Source organism: Diceros bicornis, chromosome 13 (assembly GCF_020826845.1).
Source record: "Diceros bicornis minor isolate mBicDic1 chromosome 13, mDicBic1.mat.cur, whole genome shotgun sequence".
Classification (NCBI taxonomy): Eukaryota; Metazoa; Chordata; class Mammalia; order Perissodactyla; family Rhinocerotidae; genus Diceros; species Diceros bicornis.
Genome location: NC_080752.1, coordinates 53,289,297 through 53,312,407, shown reverse-complemented (window position 1 = coordinate 53,312,407; position 23,111 = coordinate 53,289,297). Strand labels below are relative to the sequence as shown.

The 23,111-nt window shown below is 52.3% G+C and overlaps 1 protein-coding gene across 1 annotated transcript; it reads left to right on the top strand.

The window, feature by feature from the left end:
- The first annotated feature begins 5,872 nt into the window (after positions 1-5,872).
- HEYL (hes related family bHLH transcription factor with YRPW motif like) lies at positions 5,873-19,718 on the top strand. The gene is made up of 5 exons (XM_058551947.1): positions 5,873-5,952; positions 11,356-11,965; positions 13,145-13,228; positions 14,478-14,559; positions 17,191-19,718. Exons 1-5 carry the CDS (start codon positions 5,873-5,875, stop codon positions 17,862-17,864), a joined length of 1,530 nt encoding a protein of 509 aa, XP_058407930.1. The 3' UTR covers positions 17,865-19,718.
- Positions 19,719-23,111: the final 3,393 nt, after the last annotated feature.

The following is a 23,111-nucleotide window of genomic DNA, read 5'->3' as shown; positions in this document are numbered from 1 at the left end:
GGTCTGAAGCTCAGAATAAAGATCTGCATTAGAGATATAAATTTGAGAATCATTGGCTTATAGGAGGTAAAGCCACGGGAGTAGGTGAGTCACCCGGGGAGAAAATGCATGGAGACGGAGGCTTAGCCCAAATGTTAACATTACCAAGCACTCACTATAAACACCAGGCACTGTTCTATGCATCTTCCCTCGTTTAATCCTCATAACAAGCCTATGGAGTGAGTAGCTTTGTTATCGTCCCATTTTACAGATGAAAAAACCAAAGCATAGAAAGGCCTCTCTTATCCTGGCTCACCTGTTGCCTCACTGTGAGGCTCTAGGGATGTTTCTGTCCCTCTCTGGGTCTCAGTGTCCCCAGACACAAAGGGAGGGGAAAGGCCCTGCAGAGAAAAGACTGAGTGGTACCCAGGCGCTCCAGTTCCCCCCACCCCAACCCTCTCCAGGCCCTGGGCCAGAATAGTGCCCCTTGTGACTCTGCTGTTTACCCAGGGGCCAGGCATGGCCTCCTCCACAGAGAGGGTGGAGCCTTCAGGAGCCCCCCAGCTCCCCTCCCCATCACTAGTCACTCAGCCAACATTTACCAAATGCTTACTACGTGCCAGACACTGCTAGGCACAGGGGAGATGACCGTGAGCAAACTCGACCTGGTTCCTGCCTTTATGTCCCAGAGACAGACATAAATTACTGTGCAATTAATAACTACCAACCACTGCCCCGAGCATCTCTGTGCCACCCACCCTCTCCTCTGGGACCTCCCAGATACCTCCCCCACCCAGAAGTTAGAGGCTCAGTGCCTGGCCCAGCAGAGGTCTCTAGAACCCTGTTCCAGCAGATGGCCATCATGCAACCCAACCATTTGGAGGCCAGACCACGTCCATTTAGTAATCTGAATACCAGCCCTGAGAGAAGACGAGGGCTGACCTAGTATGGGAGTCAGGAATTGAGAAAGTATCACTGGAGCTGAAACCTGCCCCTGAAAATCTCCTTCTGCTGGCTCAGCTCTGGGGCTGGGGCCCGGGGGGAAGTGGGGAGGGTAGAGGTCCCCACTCTGCCTCCCTCCCTTTGGACTGAGGCTGACTGCTACTGCTGGGCTCCCCGAGGCTCACCCTGCAGCCCCCTCCTGACCCCCTTCCATCAGCAAGCAAACTCCTCCTGAGGCCCTGCCTGCCTATGGAGCTGCCTGTGGCGCCCTCTCTCATTGACCTGTCCCTTCTTCCAACCTGCTTCCGCGTAGCACACCCCGCCCCGCCCCGCCCTGCCCCCGACACGTCCCGATCCACGGATCCACCCATCTGGCCCCTGCCTCTGCCTCCTCCACTCGCGCCAAGGCCTCTGTGACCCGTGATTGCACGTCTTCCTCTTAGAGTCCAGGACTGGTGACCAGCCCTTGTTCTTGGCCCTCTGGCCTTGGCCCTAGGTGCTCCATTTTTGCCCGAATTTCCCCTCCTCCCAAAAGTTTCTCTGGCTGCTGTTCCCAGGGTCCTATCCTAAGTTCTCCTCCATCGTGCTGTGCACTAGCTCCTTGAGATATCTCACGTACCCCATGGCTGCAGCTGCCAGTCCCCAAATCTCCACTGCAGCCCTCTCTGGTTCTCCTCTGGGTGTCCCATGTGTCTCACAGAGCATGGCCACACTGACCCTTTCACCTCCTGTGTCACCTTCACCCACTCAGTCACCCAGCAGGAACCCAGCATCACTTGGATCTGTTCTCTCTTCGTCCCCTCTAAACCAGTCCCCATTGGGTGGCCTATTGTAGGAGCCTGCAGATTGGTCCACCCCACTGGGTGGTCCACCCCACCGTAACGCATGGTGCAGTGGCCACCAGCATGAATTCTGGGGCCAGCCGGCCTGGTTAGAATCCCAGCTCTACCACTTACTAACTGTGTGATCTTGGGGAAGTTACTTAACTTCCCTATGTCTCAATAAAATGGGAATATAATGGATGAAAATAGTCACTTCTATTATAGGGTTGTTATGAGGTTTAAATGAGTTAATATACGTCAAAATACTTAGGACAGTGCCTGGTACATGGCAAGTGCAATAAAAATTTGGTTTTATTATTACTATTATTATTATTGTCATTTGTTTTACAAATATTTTAGAATCCCTACTATGTGCTAGGCACTTTTTTAGGCACTAAGGGACCTAATAATGAACAACAAAAATGATTCCTACCCCCTCGAACCTTACAGTCAAGGTGGCAGCCTTTCATCAACGTCTCATAGAGCAACAGTTTCCTGCTGCATGAGCTGCACCCTACTCTTTCCCATCTTAAAATGAAAAAACAGCAAAAGCAAACAAACCCTGGAGTCCACATCGCCTTCCAGCTACTGTCCTAGCTTACTGGCCCATCACAGTCAAGTTTCTGAAATGAGTTTATTCTGCCAGCAAGTGTTCATTGCACACCTACTGCATGCCAGGCACTGTGCTAGGTGCTGGAGAGCCAGCAGTGTACAGAGGAGACAAATCTCCACCCTCAATGAGTTTATCTTCTAGACATGGACAAGAAACAACTATATCAACATATATAATATAATGTCAGTGATATTTGTAGATGCCGTAAAGAGAGAAGAAGTGAAGGTAGAGGACAGAGTGACTGGGGGATTGGTGGCTATTTTAGATAGGGAGTCAGGAGAGTCCTCTCTGAGGATGTAACGTTTGAGCAAAGACTTGAATGGAGTGAGATCATCTGAGAAGATCTGGGAGAAAAGGATTCCAGGTGGAGAGAACAGCAAATGCAAAGCCCTGTGGCAGGGATAAGCATGAGTATTGCTGGAATGGCATGAAGGCTTTAGTGGCTGAGTGAGCAAGGCAAGGGTGGGGACCAGAGCTTAGGGTGACCATGCACATCCAGTATGCCCTGGACTGTCCCCACAGAATTATTAGTATTGATTCCTTTCACTCTTAAAGGTGCCCCAGGTTTAGATGATAAATTATATAGGCCCCCTACATATAGGCCACGGGAAGCAACTGGCATTCTGAATGTGATGGAAAGCCTAAAGATGGTTTTGAGCAGGCAGTGACATATTGGACTGACATTTTAGAGGATCGTGACCAAGTACTTGAAACATTCTTCTGGCTCCTGTAACACCCCTTCTTGGCTCTCCTCCACCTCCCTGGCTGTTCCTTCTCAGTCTCCTCTGGCAGCTCTTTCTCTTCTACTCAACATCTAAATCTTGGATTTTTCTCTACACCAGCGGTTCTCAACCAGGGGTGATTTCTCCCCTGGGGGACACTTGGTATTATCTAGAGACATTTTTAATTGTCACAACTAGGGCCGGTACTACAGGCATTTAGTGAGGAGAGGCCAGGGATGCTGTTAAACATCCTACAGTGCACAGAACAGCCCCACACAACAAAGAATTTTCCAGCCCAAAATGTCAGTGGTGCTGAGGTTATGAAACCCTGAACAGATTAGCTCTGTCCAATAGAAATATAATGGGAGAAATATGATACACAATTAAAACTTGTCTCGTAGCCACATTAAGAAAAACTGAACAGAAAACAAGTGAAGTTCATGTTGACAATATATTTTATTTAATCCAACATGTATAAAATATTATCATTTCAACATGTAATCAATATTAAAAATATCAGTGAGAGAGAGTCCTTCCTTCCTTCTGTCCTTTCTTTCTTTTTTGAAGTCTACTGTGTATTTCACACTTACTGCACATGGCAATCCGGACCAGCCACATTTCAAGTGCTTAGTAGCCACATGTGTCTCACGGCTATTGTATTGACAACTTACCTCTAGGCTCAGTACTAGATAATATAGTCTAATGTTTAAGAGCTATATAAGGTGATAAAGCCTAATGGTTTGGCTCTGGAACCAAACTGCCTTGTTGAATTCCAATTCTTCCATTTACTTGCTGTCCACTTTAGGTAGAGTTATTCTACCTCTCCGTGCCTCTGACTCTCATTTGTAAAGTGGGGATGATAATAATGTTACTACTTTACAGACTTGTCAGGGATTAAATGAGTTAATACTTAACACAACTGTTTCAGATGTTATCATAAGTGCTCACCAAATGTTAACTATTTAGCTAGGCCCCTCCTCTGTCTCCATCCACACTTTCTCTCTGGGTAATCTGTCTACTCCCATAGCTTCAAGTGCCACCTATTACCTAATAACTTCCAAAGTTAAATATCCATCTTAGACTTCTTTTCTGAGCTCCAGACCTCCTGTTTAACTGTGCACCCCATTTTGATGAGCCGGGGCATGTCACATGAACATGCCCATAACAGGGCCCTTGACCTTCCCCTGCGAATTTCTTCCACTGCCAGTCCTTGCAATCTAGGTCATTACACAGGGCAGATATCTGGGTGGCCTCCTTGATTTCTGCCTTTCCAGGGAATGCATAGCGCTCAGATTGCGCAACTTCTATGTTGGTTGAGATTTCCACTCCACTGCTATGTGCCCACAGAAGTTATGTGAGTGCTGAGGGCATTTGGAATAAGAGAGTCCTTAGGCATGGTTGGGGTGACCCCTAGGGCCTCCTGAGGAAGCACAGGCTGCAGGTCTGACTGCTCATGCCAGCTGTGAATCAGTGTGTGTCTGTATGTTTGTGTTTGTGTACCTGGTCAAGTGGTTGTGTCTGTGGACAAGTGTGGAAAAGGACACAAGAAGGTTATTTCCCACCACTGTAATCAAGTGTCCCCAGGCAGGTCTTGCTGTGGGCGTGAACATGCTGTTTACTCTCAGACCACCAACTCCATTCTCCCAAGCGAAGGGGTGGCTTCCTCTGTGTCCTGGTGGGCAGGTCAAAGGGAAAGACTTTTCTGGCATCTGACCCACCATATCAAGACCTCCTTCCCCTCCTTCTCCCTGCTCATGAAGTCCACCTTCCGGGACGCTCCCATTCCGCTTCCTTCTGAGCCTTGGGGGCTTCTCTGAGGTACTGGCCCATGAGGCTGGCAGGTGAATCTCTGAGAAGCTTCCTTGAGTCTCCCTCCCTAGGGGCAGGGCAGCTGGAGCCCCCACTGATTGAAGAGTTTGGCCTGTTTTTTGGGGGGGTGTCCCAGGAAGGGAGGTTGGAGGGTGCCTCCCCACCTCCCCTTTGAGGCCCTGCCACAGCTTGAGGAATGAGCCCTCTCCTGGCCTTCTCTGCCCCCAGGACTGCTCTGCCTCTGGTGAGCTGGGAAGTGATTCCCAGGGACGACCCCCCCCCCCCGCCCCCGACCCCCAACCACCAGCACCATGAAGTCAGGTCCTCAGGGACCTTGGCCAGAGGGCTCCTGCTCAGATGGTGCAGACACAACTTCAGCTGTCCCTTTGGGGGATGACAGCCGCCCCTCTCAGGTCTGAGCCTTCCCCGGCTGCCACCCCCAACCCCCATTCCACTTGCTTTGGACCCCGCTGGGAGAAGCTGCTGGGGGAGTCCCGTCGAGGATCAGACCGTAGCCACCCCCACCAACCTCACCAAATCGGACGCGTCTGCTGCCCCTAGAACTCGAGGAGGCAGGAGCGGCAGGGTCGACCCTCGCAGAAGCCTGGGCCTTGTGGAGCGGTGCCTCCACAGTCCCGCAGCGCCCGGCGCGAACCAGGGGCAGACAGGGACCCCTGGCTTCCCCGAGGGGCCTCCAAGGGCACCTGCCCAAGGCCACCCAGCGCGCGGCGGCCGAGGCGGCGGAGCAGAGCCGGACCTCCCGGCCGTCGGTGGGGGCGGTGACCGCCCGGGGACTTCCCACGGCTCGGCCGGCGCGTCACGGCGGGGGCGAGGGGGCGAGGGGGCGCGGGGACCCCGGGGCTGCGGTGCAGGAAAGGGCCCTGGGAAAGGGCGGCGGCGGCGCCCCCGGGGCGGGGCCGGGGCGGGGCCCGACTTCCCGGCTCGGAGCCGCACCGCCCGCCTGAGACCGGGACAGCCTGCTCGCCATGAAGCGGCCCAGGGAGCCGAGCGGCTCCGACAGCGAGTCCGACGGACCCATCGACGTGGGCCGCGAGGGCGAGCTGAGGTAAGGGCCGGGCGGGGGACTGGGCGCGCCCAGGGCGGGCGGGGCGGGGAGCATCCTAGGTAGGGTCCCGGGAGACGCAGGTGTGGGCGACCGCCTGCAGGGGGGGGCGGGGGGCGGGGGGGGGCGTGTGCAGTGTGGTCCGTGACACGCACGAGTGCCTGGGAACCTGTGCGCTCTCAGACGTTTAGGGCTCGGGTTGCTGGGATGGAGGTAGACTTCAGCGCCGGGGTCTGATGTTCAGTTGCTGAACTTCTTTCTGTCCAAGTGCCCGGGGGAGGCTATTGGCGAGTTCTCCCTGAAGATCTTAGGAAACCCTCATAGACTGTTTGTACCACAACCCCCGTGCGGAGTCCGCTGATTATGCACAATAACCGTACTTTCCCCATTTTACCCTAGCTCGGGCGCACTTTTCATATAGTACCCAAAAAGCTTCCCGGGGAGGAAAATCTCTCCTCCCTTAAGCAAACTGGACTTTGAAATAAGGTTTTGGTATTGAAGAAAATAATAGCGAACTCGCTCATGGTCAGTACAAGGGCCTAGACTCCAATTCAGTGCTTCTTCTCCTGCACCCCACTGCTGCCAATGTCGTTCAGCTCTTGTTAAATATTCTGACCTGCTTCAAACCTGTAGAACAAACTGCACTTGTACAGTTCTGCTACTTCCCAGTTCTGTGAACAATCTAAGCTTCAATTTCCTCATCTGTAAAATGGGTACAAATAATAGAACCGACCTCATAGGATTATTGGGAAAATCAAACGAGATAACATATGTCAAGGGCTTAGTGCACAGCCTAGCGCAAAGCAAATAATTAATTAGCGTCAGGCCCCCAACATGGGATACCCAGAACCCTGAAGGAGCAGCAGGGACTGACTAGGACTCTGCAGGCCTGGGCCCCAGCCCCACATCTGCCACCAACTCACCATGTGGCCTTGGGCCACTGCTTTCCCTTTGTGAGCCTGTTTCTTCATCAGTAAAACAAAGGAGGACAGGGAGTGGGAGGGGGCAGCTGTCTGCTCTCTCCTGGCTCATCCGAACCTGACTCTCTAGAATAGAGTTGGAAGGGGGATTCAGTTCATTCACAGGGGTGTTTTTGAGGGCATTTCATAATTTCAATGCTCTAGTTTTCTGAGACGAGGGGATCTTGCCTCAATCACAAATCCTAGTAAAATGCCACCAGCTTCCAATTATTTATAGCTTATAATAGGAGGTAAGGTAATAGATAGCCCCTTTGCATCCTGTACATTAGATTTTGGGGTGTATAACACAATTTCCTATACAACTTATTAACCTTTAAAATTGGTTAGCAGAAACTGCTATTTGGAGAAGCAATTCTCTCAGTCTGTGCCTGCTAAGAGATGGGAAAGGGCCTAGCACTGCGTGGTGGTGGAGGGGGGGGGTCTCAAATTCAATGTCATTGGGTCTTCACGAAGCAGAGGTATAAAATTGATGCCAGAGAGCTAGGCTGATCAGAGCTGGCTTCTGTCCTCCGAGAATCTGCAGGCTGGTCAGTGACCTGTCAGGTCACACAAAGACCATGGACAGGATGGAAGATGGAAGGAGAGACAGACTGTGGACTGTGAGGACATCCAAACAGGGAGAGGCCACTCACAACTAAAGGTGGCAGACAGGGCTTCTTGAAGGTGGCAGCATTTGGGCCATGGCACAACAGGTCAGTGGGCAGTTTTTTCCTACACAGGATTTTGTCCTTTCAGCCAGAGCCCATTTTTAGAGACTGTCTAGATTCTTAGAGGAGCAGACCCCCTCAGAGGAGAGAAAGCAATTGGACATCTGGCAGAGGCTGACTTATAGACCCCTCTTTGTAGCACTCACCAAAGGGCCCTCCCCCCAGCAGACATCAATGCTTCAATTCAGGGAGTGCTGAACGATGCCTGCTGTGGCCCAGACCCTGGGCTGGGCATGGGGGGCCCAGATGTATCCTGCTCAGCCTCTGCCCTCAGGGAACTCTCAGAGAAGAAGAGCTTCATGTACAAAGAAAGCCAGATAAACAGTGGCCAGGACCACGGGGCTGGGGCAGCCAACCTCCCTGGGGTCAGAGGCAGGGCACAAATCCCCCATACTCAGAGATGTGAGAGTAAAGAGCAGGGTGTGTGCCATCATCACTGTGGGCATCTGCCTGGTGGTGGTATCCTGCCCCATCTGAGAGAATCACCCGCAAGGCTCCTGTCTGAACCCAGCCCCCTGACACAGGCTGGGTCCACACTGAGAATATAGCCTCTCCCCTCCTCCTCTGCAAACATTTAATCAGCACCTGTCACATGTCAGGCACTGAGTCAGGGTCTGTGGGTCATTCCTACATGATTTAAGGCACATGGTGGCCTTTGAAGTCAGATAGACCTAAGTTTGGCTCTCATCACTATTAACTTGGGCAAGTGACTTTACCCCTTTCTGAACCTCAGTTTTCTCCCTTACAAAATGGGGATGCGAATACCTGCCTCACAGGGTGAGGCTTTGATGAGGTAATGTACCTAAAACACATAGCTCCCTGCTTTGGTACAAGGTGACTTCCAATTAATGCTGCTTTCTACGAGGTCACCATTCAGTTGGAGGGTGCCATGTTCATGAGGCAGCCTGGTCTAATGAAAAGACTGCAAGTCTGAGGGCTGGACTTTCTGGGTGTGATTCTTAACGCTTTGTGTCTATCTCACTCCATCTATCAAATGATTATTTTTCCTAAATGTGAAATGGCCCCAATTATACTTAACTCACAGGGCTATTGTGCAATAAATGAGACAAGTGAACGTGGAAGTGCTGTCTAGAACAAAAAGTCCTGGCTATGAGATATACACGATGGGACAATGACTATATGGGGTGCATTGAGAAGAGCACTGGATTAAAAGTCAGCAGACTTGGCCCCAGTTCTGGAATTTCCTCTAATTTGCTGTGTGGCCTGGAGAAGATCCCTTCCCCTCTCTGAGTTTCCTCATTTTACAAGTGGGCTCAGTGCTCTCTGATAGCCCTTCATTGGAGACATTGTGATTCTGCCTTTGGTTGATGCAAAATGAGTGGGGTCACCTGCCAGGGCTCCACGAGGGAGTTTCCAAAGTGGAACTGAGGGTGAGCACTGAGGGTGGTCAGGACTGGCAGCCAGACCACCTAGAAAGCTGCCCCCGCCAAGACACCACCCCAGAATTCTGGCTAGGGACCACTCGAGGCCCATGGAGCAGATCTTAGTGGTCGACATATCTTCTCTGGGTCTGTGAAAATCTGCCTTATTTTCAGACTCTCAGACAAGAAGCTCTCACACCTCCTCCCAGTGTCAGGGCCAGATCACAGCCTGGAAGCGAGCTCTGGCCGAACTCTCAGGAGCTTTAAGGATAAAGGGACTGGAGGGCTATTCAGACAGACAGGAAATAGGAATTAGGAGGGAAAACAATGCTGAATTTGGAGCCAGAAGACATGGATTCCCATGCTGGCTTTGCTCCTTAGCAGCTGTGTAATCTGGGCAAGCTGCCTTAGCTCCCTGAGGCTCAGCATCCTCATCTGTAAAATGGGGCTTTTGTTAGGCTCAAAGGAGGGAAATTGATGTAGTGATGCCAAGACAACTGCGAAGTGAGGTTTGCCTGTGAGATATGGGAGGGGGGAGAGGGATAATAGCGCAGAGAATGATTGGCCAGGAGAGTGGAAAAGGGATGGGAGAGCCACCATGCCCTGAAAGGGGTACGTCAGCCTCTGACAGATGGTCCCTGAGGAAAGATCAGGCTGAAAGGCAGTGACGTGTGCAGTGCTAACCCAATACCCCTAGAGACGTCTTATCCAGCCCCAGGGGTAGGGGGTGGGCAGACAGAGGCCGTGTTTCTTAGCATACCTTGGCTCTTGGGGCTTGTCCTGAGTGAAGCTTTGTAAACAAGCTGCCCTACAAATCTCAGGATCTGGCCCTCTGAGCCCTGGACCTAGCTTGCTGGGCCATCCCTCTCAGGACCTTTCACGGGTCTCTTACCAGCCCTTCTTGTCCAGATGTTTGGGTGGAGATATCCTTTTCCAGATGTAGCTGGACAAAGCCAGGGGCATAGCAGTAGGATGTGACAAATGTTGGTCTGACCTTCTCTCTTTGAGCAGTTGATGAAAATGATAAACCTCTAATGCCAAGAGGGTAGTCACATGGGCTGGGACCCTCCTGGTGAGCCACATATGCCCCCATTCCACAAGGGCCTAGGACATAGATTTTATGGTACGACCTCTCTGCTCCCCAGTGATGGCCAAGATGAGGGCAAGAGGAGGGAGCTCAGCCTTGAGCTCTACCTCGTTCCAAGCGCTTGAGTACTAGGGCTACAGTAGTGAATGAGACAGACATGGTTCATGGCCTCATGGAGCTTATGGACTTGTCGGAGAGATAGACATTAATTAAATAATCATATAAATATAGAACAACAAACGGGCATAAATGCTTTGAATGCAGGATGCTAGGAAAGTATAGAGCAGGGGATAGCTAGTGGGAGGGGGCATGTCAGAAAAGGCTCCCCCAGGAAGGTGACATTTGAGTTGGGATCTGAAGAGTGGTAGAAGTGACTAGGCAAAGGGGCTGGGGCTTGGGGGCGGGGAGATGGGGTGGACCAGAGAACTCTAGGCTAGGGTAACAGTATGTGCAACCACAGGAAGGAGTTAGTGCATTCACCGGCTGGAGCACACAGAGCAAAGAGAGTTGAGTCTAGGACGTGACGGGGGCCAGCTGGGCCACCTGAAAGATGGTGGTCTTGATCCTGAAAGCATTGAGAAGCCCCTGACTGAGTTTTAAGAGAGTGACAGGATCAGATTTGCATTTAAATGATCACTCTGCCTGCTTGTAGGAGGTAAGAGGGGTGCACAGGGACCGGTGGTCCTGGTGAGAGATGACAGAGGTTCGGTCATAAGGAGGACAGATGTGAGATGTATTTTAGACACGGAACTGGCAGGTTTTAATGAGTTGGGATGAGGACAGAGGAGGAATCAAAGATGGTGGCCAGGTGTCCACCTTGCAGAACTGGGAGACGGTGCCTGGGGAACCCAATGGGAAGAGGAGAGGTGTGAGGTGGTGGCAAGCTCATGGGTTCCTGTTCAGATGTGTGCCTTTTGCATTCCAAAATGGCAGGGGAGTCACCTTGTCTAAAGTTATTTGTTGATGTGGTGTCTCCCCACTGAGCTAAGTGTATGGAGGGCTGGGGCCTGGCTGACCACATCCAGTCCAGCCCTGGGCCTGAATGGGGCCTCCGGGCCAAATGAATGTTGGCCAAATGAATGATACTCAGTGCAACCCTTCCAAGGAAGCCTCTGAAGCACGAAACCGTTAAGAGGGCCCGCAGCTGGGCTGAAGAGGATTTCTATCAGTCTGGACAGAAAAGCCCCGGAGGGCTGAGCCTCTTCCCGGTAATGGGAAGTCCTGGGGTCCAGCAAACATCCATCCTTCAGCCCGGCCTGCGGAGGGGAGGCCGGACGTGGTGCGGGGCTGGGGCCTTCTGGGGAGGCCAGGCAGTGTCCCGAGAGTCCGAGAGGGGCCTGTGACCCAGATGCCGCCTCCCCCTCGCCCCCGGCCGCGCTGCGTGGGAGGAGGCGGCAGCTGCAGGCTCGGCGGAGGGCGGGCGGCCGGCGCGCCCGGCCCGTGGGAAGCGGCGGCATCTGCTTTTTCCACGCTCGTTCCCAGCGGCTCTCTCTGAAACCCAACCCGCCGGCCCGGCCCCCGCCGCCGCCGGCCCGTGCCCTCGCCCGCCCCGCCCGGGGATCGGGTTGCAGGAGCCGGGCGGCCGGGCTGCGGTTCCCGACGCCCGCCGAACGCAGCGAGGGGCGAGAGGCAGGGGGCAGGGGGCGAGGCCGAGCAGGTCGGGCCGAGCAGGCAAGCCCCCCGACTCTGGGGCAGGAAACCGAGTGTAGGGGAGGACTTGACCCAGGGAGAAATGGGCCCCCAGGGAGAAGGGGAGAGAGTGTCCCCACCCACGCCTGCCCTGCGCCTTTTCCCGGCCTCGCCTCGGAGACCAAGGCCGCCTGGGAGGGGGCTGTGCCCGCCCACAGCCCGGCCTCCGAGGTCAGCCCAGGCCAGGGAGATGGTCCCCGAGCTCTGAGAAATCAGCCTTTCTCTTCCTCTCCAGCCAGATGGCCAGGCCGCTGTCCACCCCCAGCCCTTCGCAGATGCAAGCCAGGAAGAAACGCAGAGGGGTGAGTGTCCGTCTCAGCAGAGTTGCCTGAGTCTCCAGGGGCCTGGCTGAGAGAACCCCGGGGTCAGAAACATCACCCTGAATCTAGACTACCTGGGTTCAGCTCCTGGCTCTGCCAGTAGCCAGCGGGGGTGACTTTGGGCAAGCCACTTAACCTCTCTGTGCTTCATTTCCTCATCTGTGTTACTGAAATAATGATAGGACCTACCTCAAAGGCTTGTTTTGCAGATTAAGTGAGTTAATATAATGCACTCAGAACGATACCTGGCACACAATTAGCCATTATTATTTATTCCAGCCTTCCCCCTCTCCTCTCTGAGCCCAGAACTTGCATTTCCTCCTAGTGTGCTGAGGGGTGGGGGAGGGGGACAGAAGAAGGAGGCACCCCTGCTTGCTCTTGGCAGCCCCCCATCCCAGCCCCACTTGCAACTGGGCTTCTGCACTGGGAGTCCAGAGACCTGGGATCTGGCAGAGACCAGCCCTGCCATTCACTAACCATCAGACCTTAGGCACACCACTTCCGTGCAGCCCTCATTTTCTTTATCAGTAAAATGGGGGTCATAATTTCTGCTCTGCTATCAATATTCTGCTACCAGTATTGTGAGATGAGAATGAGGGAGTGTGAATGAAAGGCCTTCCCAGCTGGAGAAAGCAATGCCTAGGACTCCTTAGACCTCATGACCCAGCAACTGAAGAAAGGGTACCCCTGGCCCAGCAGGGGTCTCCAGGGCCTGCTCCAGTGCTGTGGCTGGTGTCCCTGTTCTGACTGGTCAGTGCCCTGCTGTACCATGGTTAAATGTTTTGAATGTCACTCCTACAGATCAAGACAAGAGATCTGAATTCTATTCCCAGCTTTGCACTTCTTTGCTGTGTGACCTTAAGCAAATCACTGCCCCTCTCTGAGCCTCGGTTTCCTCCTCCATAATATAAGAATAGATTTATCTCCCTCACAAAAATATTGTGAAGGAAAATATGAGTCAATGTCCACCAAGGCACGTTGGAAACTGTGATGAAGTGCCTATGTGTAACTTCTTGTCATTGTTTTTTAGATCATAGAGAAACGGCGCCGCGACCGCATCAACAGCAGCCTGTCTGAATTGCGGCGTTTGGTCCCCACTGCCTTCGAGAAGCAGGTATGTGGCATTGCTGATGTGCCAGAGGAAATACTCTGTGAGTGGCAGATAAGGTTCACTTCTCGTGGCATCTCCTAATGATTGCTATCAGCTGCCTGAAGTGCTGTGCTATCATTTACTGGGATAAGGGGAATGGCAATTTACATTCACTGAGGTGTCTCAGCTGTTGTGGCTCTGTGTCCATCACCCCATTGAATTGAATCCTTAAAATGATCCTGAAGGATAGGGGTTATTATACCCATTGCACAGGTAAGGAAACTGAAGCACAGAGAGGTGAAATCACTTCTACCAGGTCACACAGCTAGTAAATAGCAGAGCAGAACTGGAACACAGAACTGTGTGATTCTACAGTGCCCTATCCGTCTGCGCTACTGACATTTCCAGAGCTATTTGAAAGTAGCACAGGCTGCTCGAGGAGTGAACACGCTGCCATTGAACATGCTGGGGTGGAGGGACTACAGGGGGACGTCAGACAGTTGACTCAATCAGACAGCGTCAAAGATTCTCACCCTGTGTGCCAAGGCACGGTCATGAGCATGTGCCTTCCTTTATGTTGGCGAGAAGAAGTCAGTCATTTCACAGACATTCACTAAAACCTTCACAAGACCAGCCACGAACTAGACCTGGTACGTACCCTCACATGGAGAGCCTGACCCTCAGGTTTCACCTGGGAGACCAGGTGATGCTGGAGGCTTAGGAAACATTTCCCGAGAGAGAGAATAGAGGAAGAGCGAGAGCTTTGGGGGTCAGATGATGAGCTGGATCATGGATGTGGTGAGTGTGAAGTTGCAGTCCCAGTGCAGCTGGTCTAGGAGGCAGGTGGGGATGCAGGAGTGGCATTCTAGTGATGGTGCCTGAAGCCATGGAATAGACGAGACCCTCCAGGGAGAGTGTGCAGAGCGAGAAAAGCGAGTTACCACTACTGGGAACACCGCTCTTTTAAGGGATGGTTAGAGCAAAAGGCAAAGTGAAAGGAGAACCAAGAAAAAATGGTGTCATGGAAGTCATGGGAGGACGGGTTTCAGGAAGGATGGTCAGCAGTGCAGCGGACAGGTGGGCTAAAACGAGAACTGAGGAGAATCTCTTAGATCTAGAGGCCTTGGCCATAGCAGAAGCCCAATTGCATGCGGTGGCGGAGTGGGAGGAAGATGAGAAAATTGAGACAGTGAGTGCTGATGACACTGTGCGGGATTGGTGAGCGACAGAGGTCAGCTGGAGGCCTCCACTCTTCTGTCTCCTGTACACACAGGGCTCCTCCAAGCTGGAGAAAGCCGAGGTCCTGCAGATGACGGTGGATCACTTGAAAATGCTCCACGCCACTGGTGGTGCAGGTACTGATGCTCTACTCTCCTGGGAGTCATTCATGTAGTGCATATTTGGGGCCTGGGCCCTGGGGATACAATGGGGAGCAAAGTGGCTGTGGTCCCTGCCCTCACGGAGCTCACAGTCTGCAGAGGGGCTGGAGCAGGTCCAGGCGGAACATTCACAAAGTTTGTCTCTTCTTTCGGCATCACCCTCTCCACTTCCCGTGTCTCCATTTGTCCCAACCCTTTCCTCAACTCCACTCCTTTCAGCCTTAGACCTTGGAGGAGCTCTTCTACAACAATCTGTTCCTACCCCCAGCGCCTCCGGAAGCATTAGCTTCAATGAGCTCATTCTCACTGAGATCCCAGTGGGAGGGGCCTGCCTGAGATTTTTAGCCACCAGCGTTCACTGCTGTGCCTACCCACTGGAGTAGCCTTCTGAGCTGTTGTGTCTTTGGCAGTACTGGGGTGACATGTCGTGGTCATAGTTGAAGATCCGTCTCAGGATTGTAGTTGAATGCAAATGTAACTCATTCCATTATTTTGAGCTAGTCCATTGCAATAAAGTCGTGGAACTGTGGCTTTGAAAAGACTTCGGACAAATGGAAATTTGTCTACATGAAGCCTCTCTGTGCATTTTGGTGATTTCACAATCGGGAAACCTTGAGACCTCCACAGACCTTGGCCACAAAGACCTAAGTCCTAAAACCTCAACTTGCTACCCCTCAAGGGGCCAGCTGCATTTTAAGTGGCCCAACCTGGTGCTTGTGAAGCCTCAGTGTGCAGCAGTATCGTTTGGGGGCAGGCAGTCGTGGGTCACACCCCAGAGATTCTGAGGCAGTAGGTCTGGATTGGAGTTTAGGAATTTGCAAGTTTAGCAAGCACCCTGATGACCCTGATGCAGGTGATCACTTTGAGAACTTCTGCCAATGAATGCATGGCCAACAGTGGAAACTTCTGTCTCTAATCAACCAGTGGGGGAGATATTTCAAACTATATTTATGTTTATCCAATTAAAAGAAAAATAGTGACTAATATTTGGGCGGCATTTTGTAGTTTTCAAATGCTTTCACTAATGATATCTCATTTGATTCTCACAAGAACCTCGAGGGTGGGGGCTGTTGTCCTCACTGTTTTCTGGATGAGGGTGATGAGAAGACAGAATTGTGGCTTAAGGCACTGGCTTTGGAGTTGAATCCTAGCTTTACTGTTTATCAGTTTTATGACCTTGAACAAATGATTTAAGTTCACTATTCCTCAGTTTTCTCATCTCTAAAATGGGAATAATGATAGGGTTTTTATGAGGATTAAATGAGATGATACAAATTAAGTGCTTAGTAAGAACTCTACAAATGTTGGTTAAAAAAGAACAGTGAGGGGCCAGCCCCATGGCATAGTGGTTAAGTTTGGCGTGCTCTGCTTTGGCATCCCAGGTTCACAGGTTCAGATCCCAGGTGCGGACCTACACCACTTGTCAGCCATGTTGTGGTGGCAACCCACATACAAAAGAGAGGAAGATTGGCAACAGATGTTAGCTCAGGGCCAGTCTTCCTCAGCAAAAAAGAAAAAGACAAAAAAAAAAGAACAGTGAACACAGAAAGGTGAAGGGATTTGCTCAAAGTTGCACAACTACAGCAGAGCCAGGTCTCGCCCCCAAGGAGGCCTGACTCCAAACATCGTCTCCTACCGAGCTGTCCCTCTGTGGGGACCTCAGCTGTGAACCAGGGACCAGATATTTGCTGCCATAGGCATGAGGCCAGTGCTCACTGGGGCTGTTCAGTCTTTGCCCAGAAGGTGGTCGAAAGAGGGGCAGGTGTGGAGAGGCAGTGAATATGTGACTACCTCTGTGGGCAGTCCGTCTGGTCACCAGGTCAAAGAGAGGGTCCCTGACCTGATGACTGCAGCTGAGAACCAGGGTGGGGTCCTGCTTTCCAGACTGCCCTTTGGGCTGGGGGAAAAACTCCTATGCCCACGGATCCAAGCCAGTAATATAAATGATAGCTAACTTTTAATTTATTGAGCATTTCTGTGCGCCATTTCATTTCACCCTCACGACTCTCTGCAGCAGGTACTGTTATATGCCCATTTTACAGCTAAGGAAATTGAGGCATAGAGAGATTAAGAGACTTGTCCATGGTCAGGCAGCTGGTTAAGTCCTTGGTCAAGCAGCTGGCCTCCGAAGACCTCCTGCTTCACTGCTACACTGTGCTGCCTTCTCCAAGGAGTCTCCCAGCTCTGATGGCTGCTGCCACCACCTGCCAGCGTGTGCCCCCCGTTAGCAGGCAGGGTGGTTCTACACCTCCGTGTGCACAGCCCTTTCACACCTGGCAAGTGACTACTTAAATGAAGTTATCTTGGCCACAAAGTTTCCTCTTTGGATTAATCTTAAATTGTGACGCAAACCATACTTTACATGTTATAATGCTTTGTAGTTCAGTGAACTCATTTGATCCTCACAGCCCACCCTCTTTACCCCAGGGAGGGATGGTTTTTCCCACTTCACGAATGAGGAGACTGGGGCTCAGAGAGGTGAAGTGACATGCCCAAGGTCACAGAGGGATTGAGGCAGGGAGGCAGGTCCAGAGCTCAGACAGTCTGACCCCAGGCTCAGTGCTTGTCCCCCCGCCTGGCGTGCCCTCATCATGCCTCACTTTGCAGGATTCTTTGACGCCCGAGCCCTGGCAGTCGACTTCCGGAGCATTGGTTTTCGGGAGTGCCTCACCGAGGTCATCAGGTACCTGGGGATCCTGGAAGGGCCCAGCAGCCGTGCAGACCCTGTGCGGATTCGCCTTCTCTCCCACCTCAACAGCTATGCAGCTGAGATGGAGCCTTCGCCCACGCCCGCCGGCCCCCTGGCCTTCCCTGCCTGGCCCTGGTCCTTCTTTCATAGCTGTCCAGGGCTGTCAGCCCCAAGCAGCCAGCTAGCCATCCTAGGAAGAGTGCCCGGCCCCGTCCTCCCCAGCGCCTCCTCACTTGCTTACCCCATCCCAGCCCTCCGAACCGCTCCCTTGCGCAGAGCCACTGGTACCATCCTGCCGACTCGGAGGAATCTGCTGCCCAATCGAGGGTCATCTACTACTCGGAGGGCCCGCCCCCCGGAGAGGCCAGCTGCCCCCCTGCCTGTGGCCCCCAGTGGCAGGGCTCCCAGGAGCAGCCACATGGCACCTCTCCTGCCGTCTTCTTCCCCAACTCCCCCTGGCGTTGTGGGGTCCCCTGCTTATGCGGCTGTTCCTGCACCCAGGCCTTCTTCCCTGGGGCCAGCTGGGAGACCAGCAGGAGCTGTGCTCTGCCACTCCTGGGTCTCTGAAATCACTGAGGTTGGGGCTTTCTGAGCTGGGTTTCCCCCCAGGAGTGAGGAGAGTTCTTGTTCCAGGAGCTCTAAAAACGACGCTGCCTTTTCTGCTCTGCTTCCTGGACTGGCTCATACATGAACGTGTCTTCTTCGCCCATCAAAGGCCCCCTCCTCCTTTGGTCCATCTCCCCTCCTCACTACCCGTCCCAGCTTGTCCAGCCAGCTCTCCTGGAACTGTTCTGATCTCAGAGGCTTGGTCTCATTTCTTACCTGGACAGATGAGTCCTGGGAGAGCTCCTAAGAGCTGTGCCCAGACCCCTCTCCTGCCCCAGCACACAGGGAGCAGTAGGCATGAATCTCGGGTCTGGGAACAAAGCTTTAACCTAAAAGGCACAATGGCCTAAGGCAGGCTGCTTCCCTAGAGAGATCAGACCCCAGCCAGGAGCAATGACTGACGGGTTACAGCCTTCCCAGGGCCATGGGGCCGGAACATAGTGTCTGCCTTGCTTCCTGAGACAGTAACTGAGCAACGGCCACAAAGAGGTCTCCTGGGAATCTTGTCTGCCCTGCCCACCTGCTTTCGGCCCACCCCATCGCAGTGAATCATAAGACAGACCTGGTGTCCACCACGGTCAAGGCCTGAGGATTGGGGGCCAAGCAGGGCCTGCTCCTGCCCTCTTCCCGGCTGCAGACACCACCCTCCAGCTGACCACCAGTTCCCTGCACACAGCTGGGAGGTTTCCCAGCAGCAGTAGGGCTCTCTGACAGGGTGTCCTCACCACCGGGCCTCGGACAGCGCCCCTAGATGGGAGCCAGGATTGAGCAACGGAGAAGCCAGCTCCCTGCCTCTGTCACCATCACCGTCCTCCAGGCACGTGGACTCGTTGGGTGCACAGTGTGGAGGACCATGTTCCCACGTGATGGCGCCCAGAGGGGAATCCTCTTGGGATTCGGCACCAGACGTTTTTGCTGCCTGGTTTGCATCCGGCTCACAGAGCCCAGACTGTTGGGACAGCCAAGGGCTGTCAGGCTGGACAAAAATAACTGCGAGGAGGGGTGAGAGGAAGGACAGTGAGAGGTGACTCGGCCCTTCAAGGTCACACAGTGGGTCTAGGGCCTGAGAGTCTATTCACCCAGGATTCTACGCAGCTGGCTCTGCTCAGAGGCCATTTCATCACACATCTCCAGCACGGCCACTTTTCCCCTAACAGAGGGAACAAGTGGCCCAGCGACCATTCCCGGTGGAACAGCAGAGACCGGACAAAACAGGGGCAGACCCAGGACTGACTTTCAGCTGGACCAGTGTTGCCAGACCTGTTATTAACATGCAGAAACACTTCTCTGCTCGTTGACGAATGCCTGCTTTCCTTGAGTGTCTCCAAGGGCCCCCCACTCCAGGCTTTTCCCTAGGACCCTGTGCTGGTTAATGCCTGGCAGACCCAAGGGCGTGGGGTCCTCCAGCTGGCAATTCGTTGGTGCTTATTCCAAACCAGTTATTAAATACTTCCAATGCCACCTCTGGGAAGATTCTCCCACCCCCACCCTTTGATGGAACTACCCTCCCCGGAGGCTAAATTGAGGAGACTCCATGGGCTCACAAGTAGAGTTTGCAACCCTGGGGAAAAAGGGACCTTTCAGAGAAGTGGGTAAGAGGGCAGAGATCATTTAAATGACCCAGAAAGCTCTTTTGAAAAGGCAAATTCCTCAAGGAGGCATAAAGAGCTAAACTAATTCTTTCACTCCTCAGTGTGAGTTAGTTCTCTCAGATTGCTGGCCTCCTGGACCCATCTGAGATGGATGCAGCGAGGAGAGAGGGCGTCACTTCAGGGAGTGGGTCACTGGCCAGGAGTGCTCCTGAGGGAGACAGAGATGGAGAGGGAGGGCAGGGCGGTCAGCAGGCTCCCAGGAGTTGGGAGAGGGGGCAGAGGCAGGTGGCAGAATCAAAGACCAACTTCACCTTGCTCACAAAGGGCGGGAAGAACTGCGCTTTCTCCTGCTCCCCCTCCTCCCTCTCCAGCCTATTCTCCCCCTCCCCCTCCTGCCCCCCTCCTTCCCCTCCTCCTCCTCTCCCTGACCACCCCAGGTGGTAGCTCACTGCTCCCAGGATACAGGTCAGTGCTGCAGTCCTGCAGTTTGGCGAGTTCCTAGCCTGAGAATCCGACATTTACTCATAGTGGGGCTGTGGGAAATGCATTTCCATGTTTCAAGGACCCAACTCCAAAAGAATCTGTTGACAGCACTAAATGAGGTGGAAATGGCCCAGAACTTTCAGCATCTTAGTTGATCTTGGGTTCATCCTCCCTGAGAGATTGTGGGGGGAAAGGTGACTGTATGTGTTCGTTTCCATGGTTGAGGACTTGTATCTTTGTTTATATTCCCAAGCCTTTCTGGTGCCCCCGACTCCCACCCCATTGCTGGGGTTGTCACAGACATCCAATAAAGTTTTTTTAGCTCTTCTGGAAACCTCCGAGAGATTCTACTTCTGAAATATCTCTGGAGTCTGTCCACTTCTCTCTGAACCCACAGCCACATCGCCTCTCCCCAGATCACTGCCCTCCAAAAGGTCACCTTGCTGCCTTCTTGCTTTGTCAGTCAGTTCTCAACACAACCAGAGAGAGCTTTAAATATGCAAATCGTATCATATCAACTCCGGTTTAAAACCCTTGCTCTATTACTCTATTATTGTAAAGATAAAATCCAAGCTCTTCCTCTTCTGTCCCAAGCTCACTTTCAGCCTCGTTACTTGCCAATCCCAGTCTTGCTCCCTGGGCTCCTGCCATCCTGGTCTGCCTTCATTTCCTCAGCATTCCAACCTGTTCCACCTCTAGGACTTTGCATATGCTGTTGCCTTTGCCCAAAATGCTCTTCCTCTACCCTTTGCAAGCTGAGCTTTTCATCCCCTCAGGCCTTGGCTTAAATGTCACCTCCTTAGAGAGGCCTTATGTGACTACTGTGCTTGAATAATCTATCTCAAAGTCCACTATTCTTTTCTTTCATAAGGAATTTGCCATTGCACATCCATTTGTTTATTTACCAGTTGGTTGACTGTCTGCCCCACCAGCTTGCAAGCTCTTTGAGGCCAGGGACCATGCCTGGTTTCCTCTCCACCCGATATCCAGTGCCAAGCACTGTGCCTGGCTCAAGTCAGTGTTGAATAAATATTTGTGGAATAAATGAACTGGGGGAGGTGAGGAGTTTTCTGGACTCATGTTGCTGGATGGTTCAGGCTCTTCCAGGGGTGACCCCTGCTAGCCGACTTTGCGGGAAGGCTGGAGAGCAAAGTGAGAGCCTGGGCCAGGAGACTGGCGGTCTGGCAAGCGGTGAGGAGGCTCTGGCCAAAGAAAAGCATGAGTGCTTGCTCTAGAGTGCACGCTGATGGCTGAGGACAGGCAGGCTGTCCCTGCCAGCAGGTATTGGTCTCCACTCTTGGCCTGGCTCTCTCTGATGGTTTGGGCTCGCAACAAATCCAGCAAAGAGTCACGGAGGTCTGCTCTGTGCCAGGCCAGGCATGGCAGGACCAGAGGTGATGAGGACACTGTCTTCCCTGAGGGAGTGTACCCTCTGTCTAAGTGACAGTTTGGTGAAGTGAGAGTGGAGACAGAGGTCTGTTGAGAAGGCTGAGGGGTATCTGCCGCTGCCTAGAGTGGCTATGAGGGAGCCGAGCGCTGGGAGGAAGCCTTCCTGGAGGAGGACGAAGGGAAGCATTCTAACAGCAGAGGGAACCGAATGTACAAAGACCTGGAGACCTCATCAAGGGGAGCTCTGAAAATTGGCCAGGGTTGAGCAAAGATCTTCAGCAACAGAGCGAAAGGCAGGCTAGTCTGGGCACTGAAGCCAGACTTCCTGGGTTTAGGCCCAGCTCCATCACTTGTCAGGGCTGTGGCCTTGGGCAAGTAAGTTACTCAACACCCCTGACCCTCAACTTTCTAATCTACAAAACTGGGATAATGCAGCAATGGCTCCTGTTGACTGAGCAGTAACTACATACCAGACACTGTGCTAAATGCTTTTCTTGGAATGTCCCCATTTTACTGATAAGGAAACTGAGCCAAGACACCATCTCCTAACATTAGGTGAGAATTGAATGGGATAACACATGTAAAGCCCTCAGTCCAATCCTGGGTCATATGAATCGCTCAGTTGATCTTAGCCATTAGTGTCATTAATGGAAAGAGACTGGATCCAAATTGTGAAAGGCCTCGAGTGCCATGCAGAGTTTTGGCTTCAGCCTGTAGTCAATGGAAGCCACAGAAGGTTTTGCCAGGTGAATGCCAAGGTCAGACCTTATTTAAGAAACTCCTGTTTGGCGTGATGTGGATGACTGACTGTAAGGAGTAGTAATTAGACTCAGTTCTACCTAGTCATTGGAAATACTTAGATGCTTTTTTAAAATATCAGTGTCCAGGCCCCAGAAATGATGATTCAACTTGTCTGCAGTGGGGCTCGTGTATCCCATAGGAGGTGTAAAGAAAAGAATCAGGATTTCTTTCCTAGTCAAGGTAAATTTCCATTCCATTGGTGAAATGGACTCCAGCTTGTGAGCCTGAAAGGGGCTGATACTTTCTGAGAAGTGAAGCAGAAATTAACTTCCACAAGGGTATCTCTGTCCTCCAGCCCCATCCTAGTCCCTGGCCTATAGTAGATACTTAAGAAACATTATGTATTGAAAGCTTTAGGGACTTGTAATTCATTCTAGAGTCACCGAATATTTTGTGACTTTGTGGAAAACTCAAGACATTAGCTTCCTTCCCTCCTTCCTGGGGAAAGAGGGTAGGAAAAAATCAGGTCTGGATATCAGCTGATTCCATTAATAACAGTAAACAGTTTAGATACCTACATTATCTCATATAATCGTATGAGATTATATCTCAATATCCCACATAATAGTAGGTACTATTATTATCCCTATTTTATAGAAGAAGAAATTGAGACTCCATTTGTTAGTAAAAGTGCCCAAAGTTTACAACACCAATAAATGTTCTAGCCAAAATTAAAAGCTAGGTCTGTCTGATTCCGCTTAACTGATACACTACGCTGCTTCCTTCCCCAGCTGCCTCTTGTAATACAAACCCAAAGACGGTCAGTGTCAGTCCATCCAGGACTCGTGGCCTGGACTGTCATGTCAGCCTGGAAAGCCTTCAGCTCGGCCGTGCTCTTCTCCTCTGTGCTATTAAGTGTAAGGCTCGGCTGCTGTAACAAAGAGGTCCAGCAATAACTCAGTGGACGAAAGAAGATACCAGTTGATTCATCTCTCATCTAACTGCCTGGTGAACGTTCCAGGTCAGCA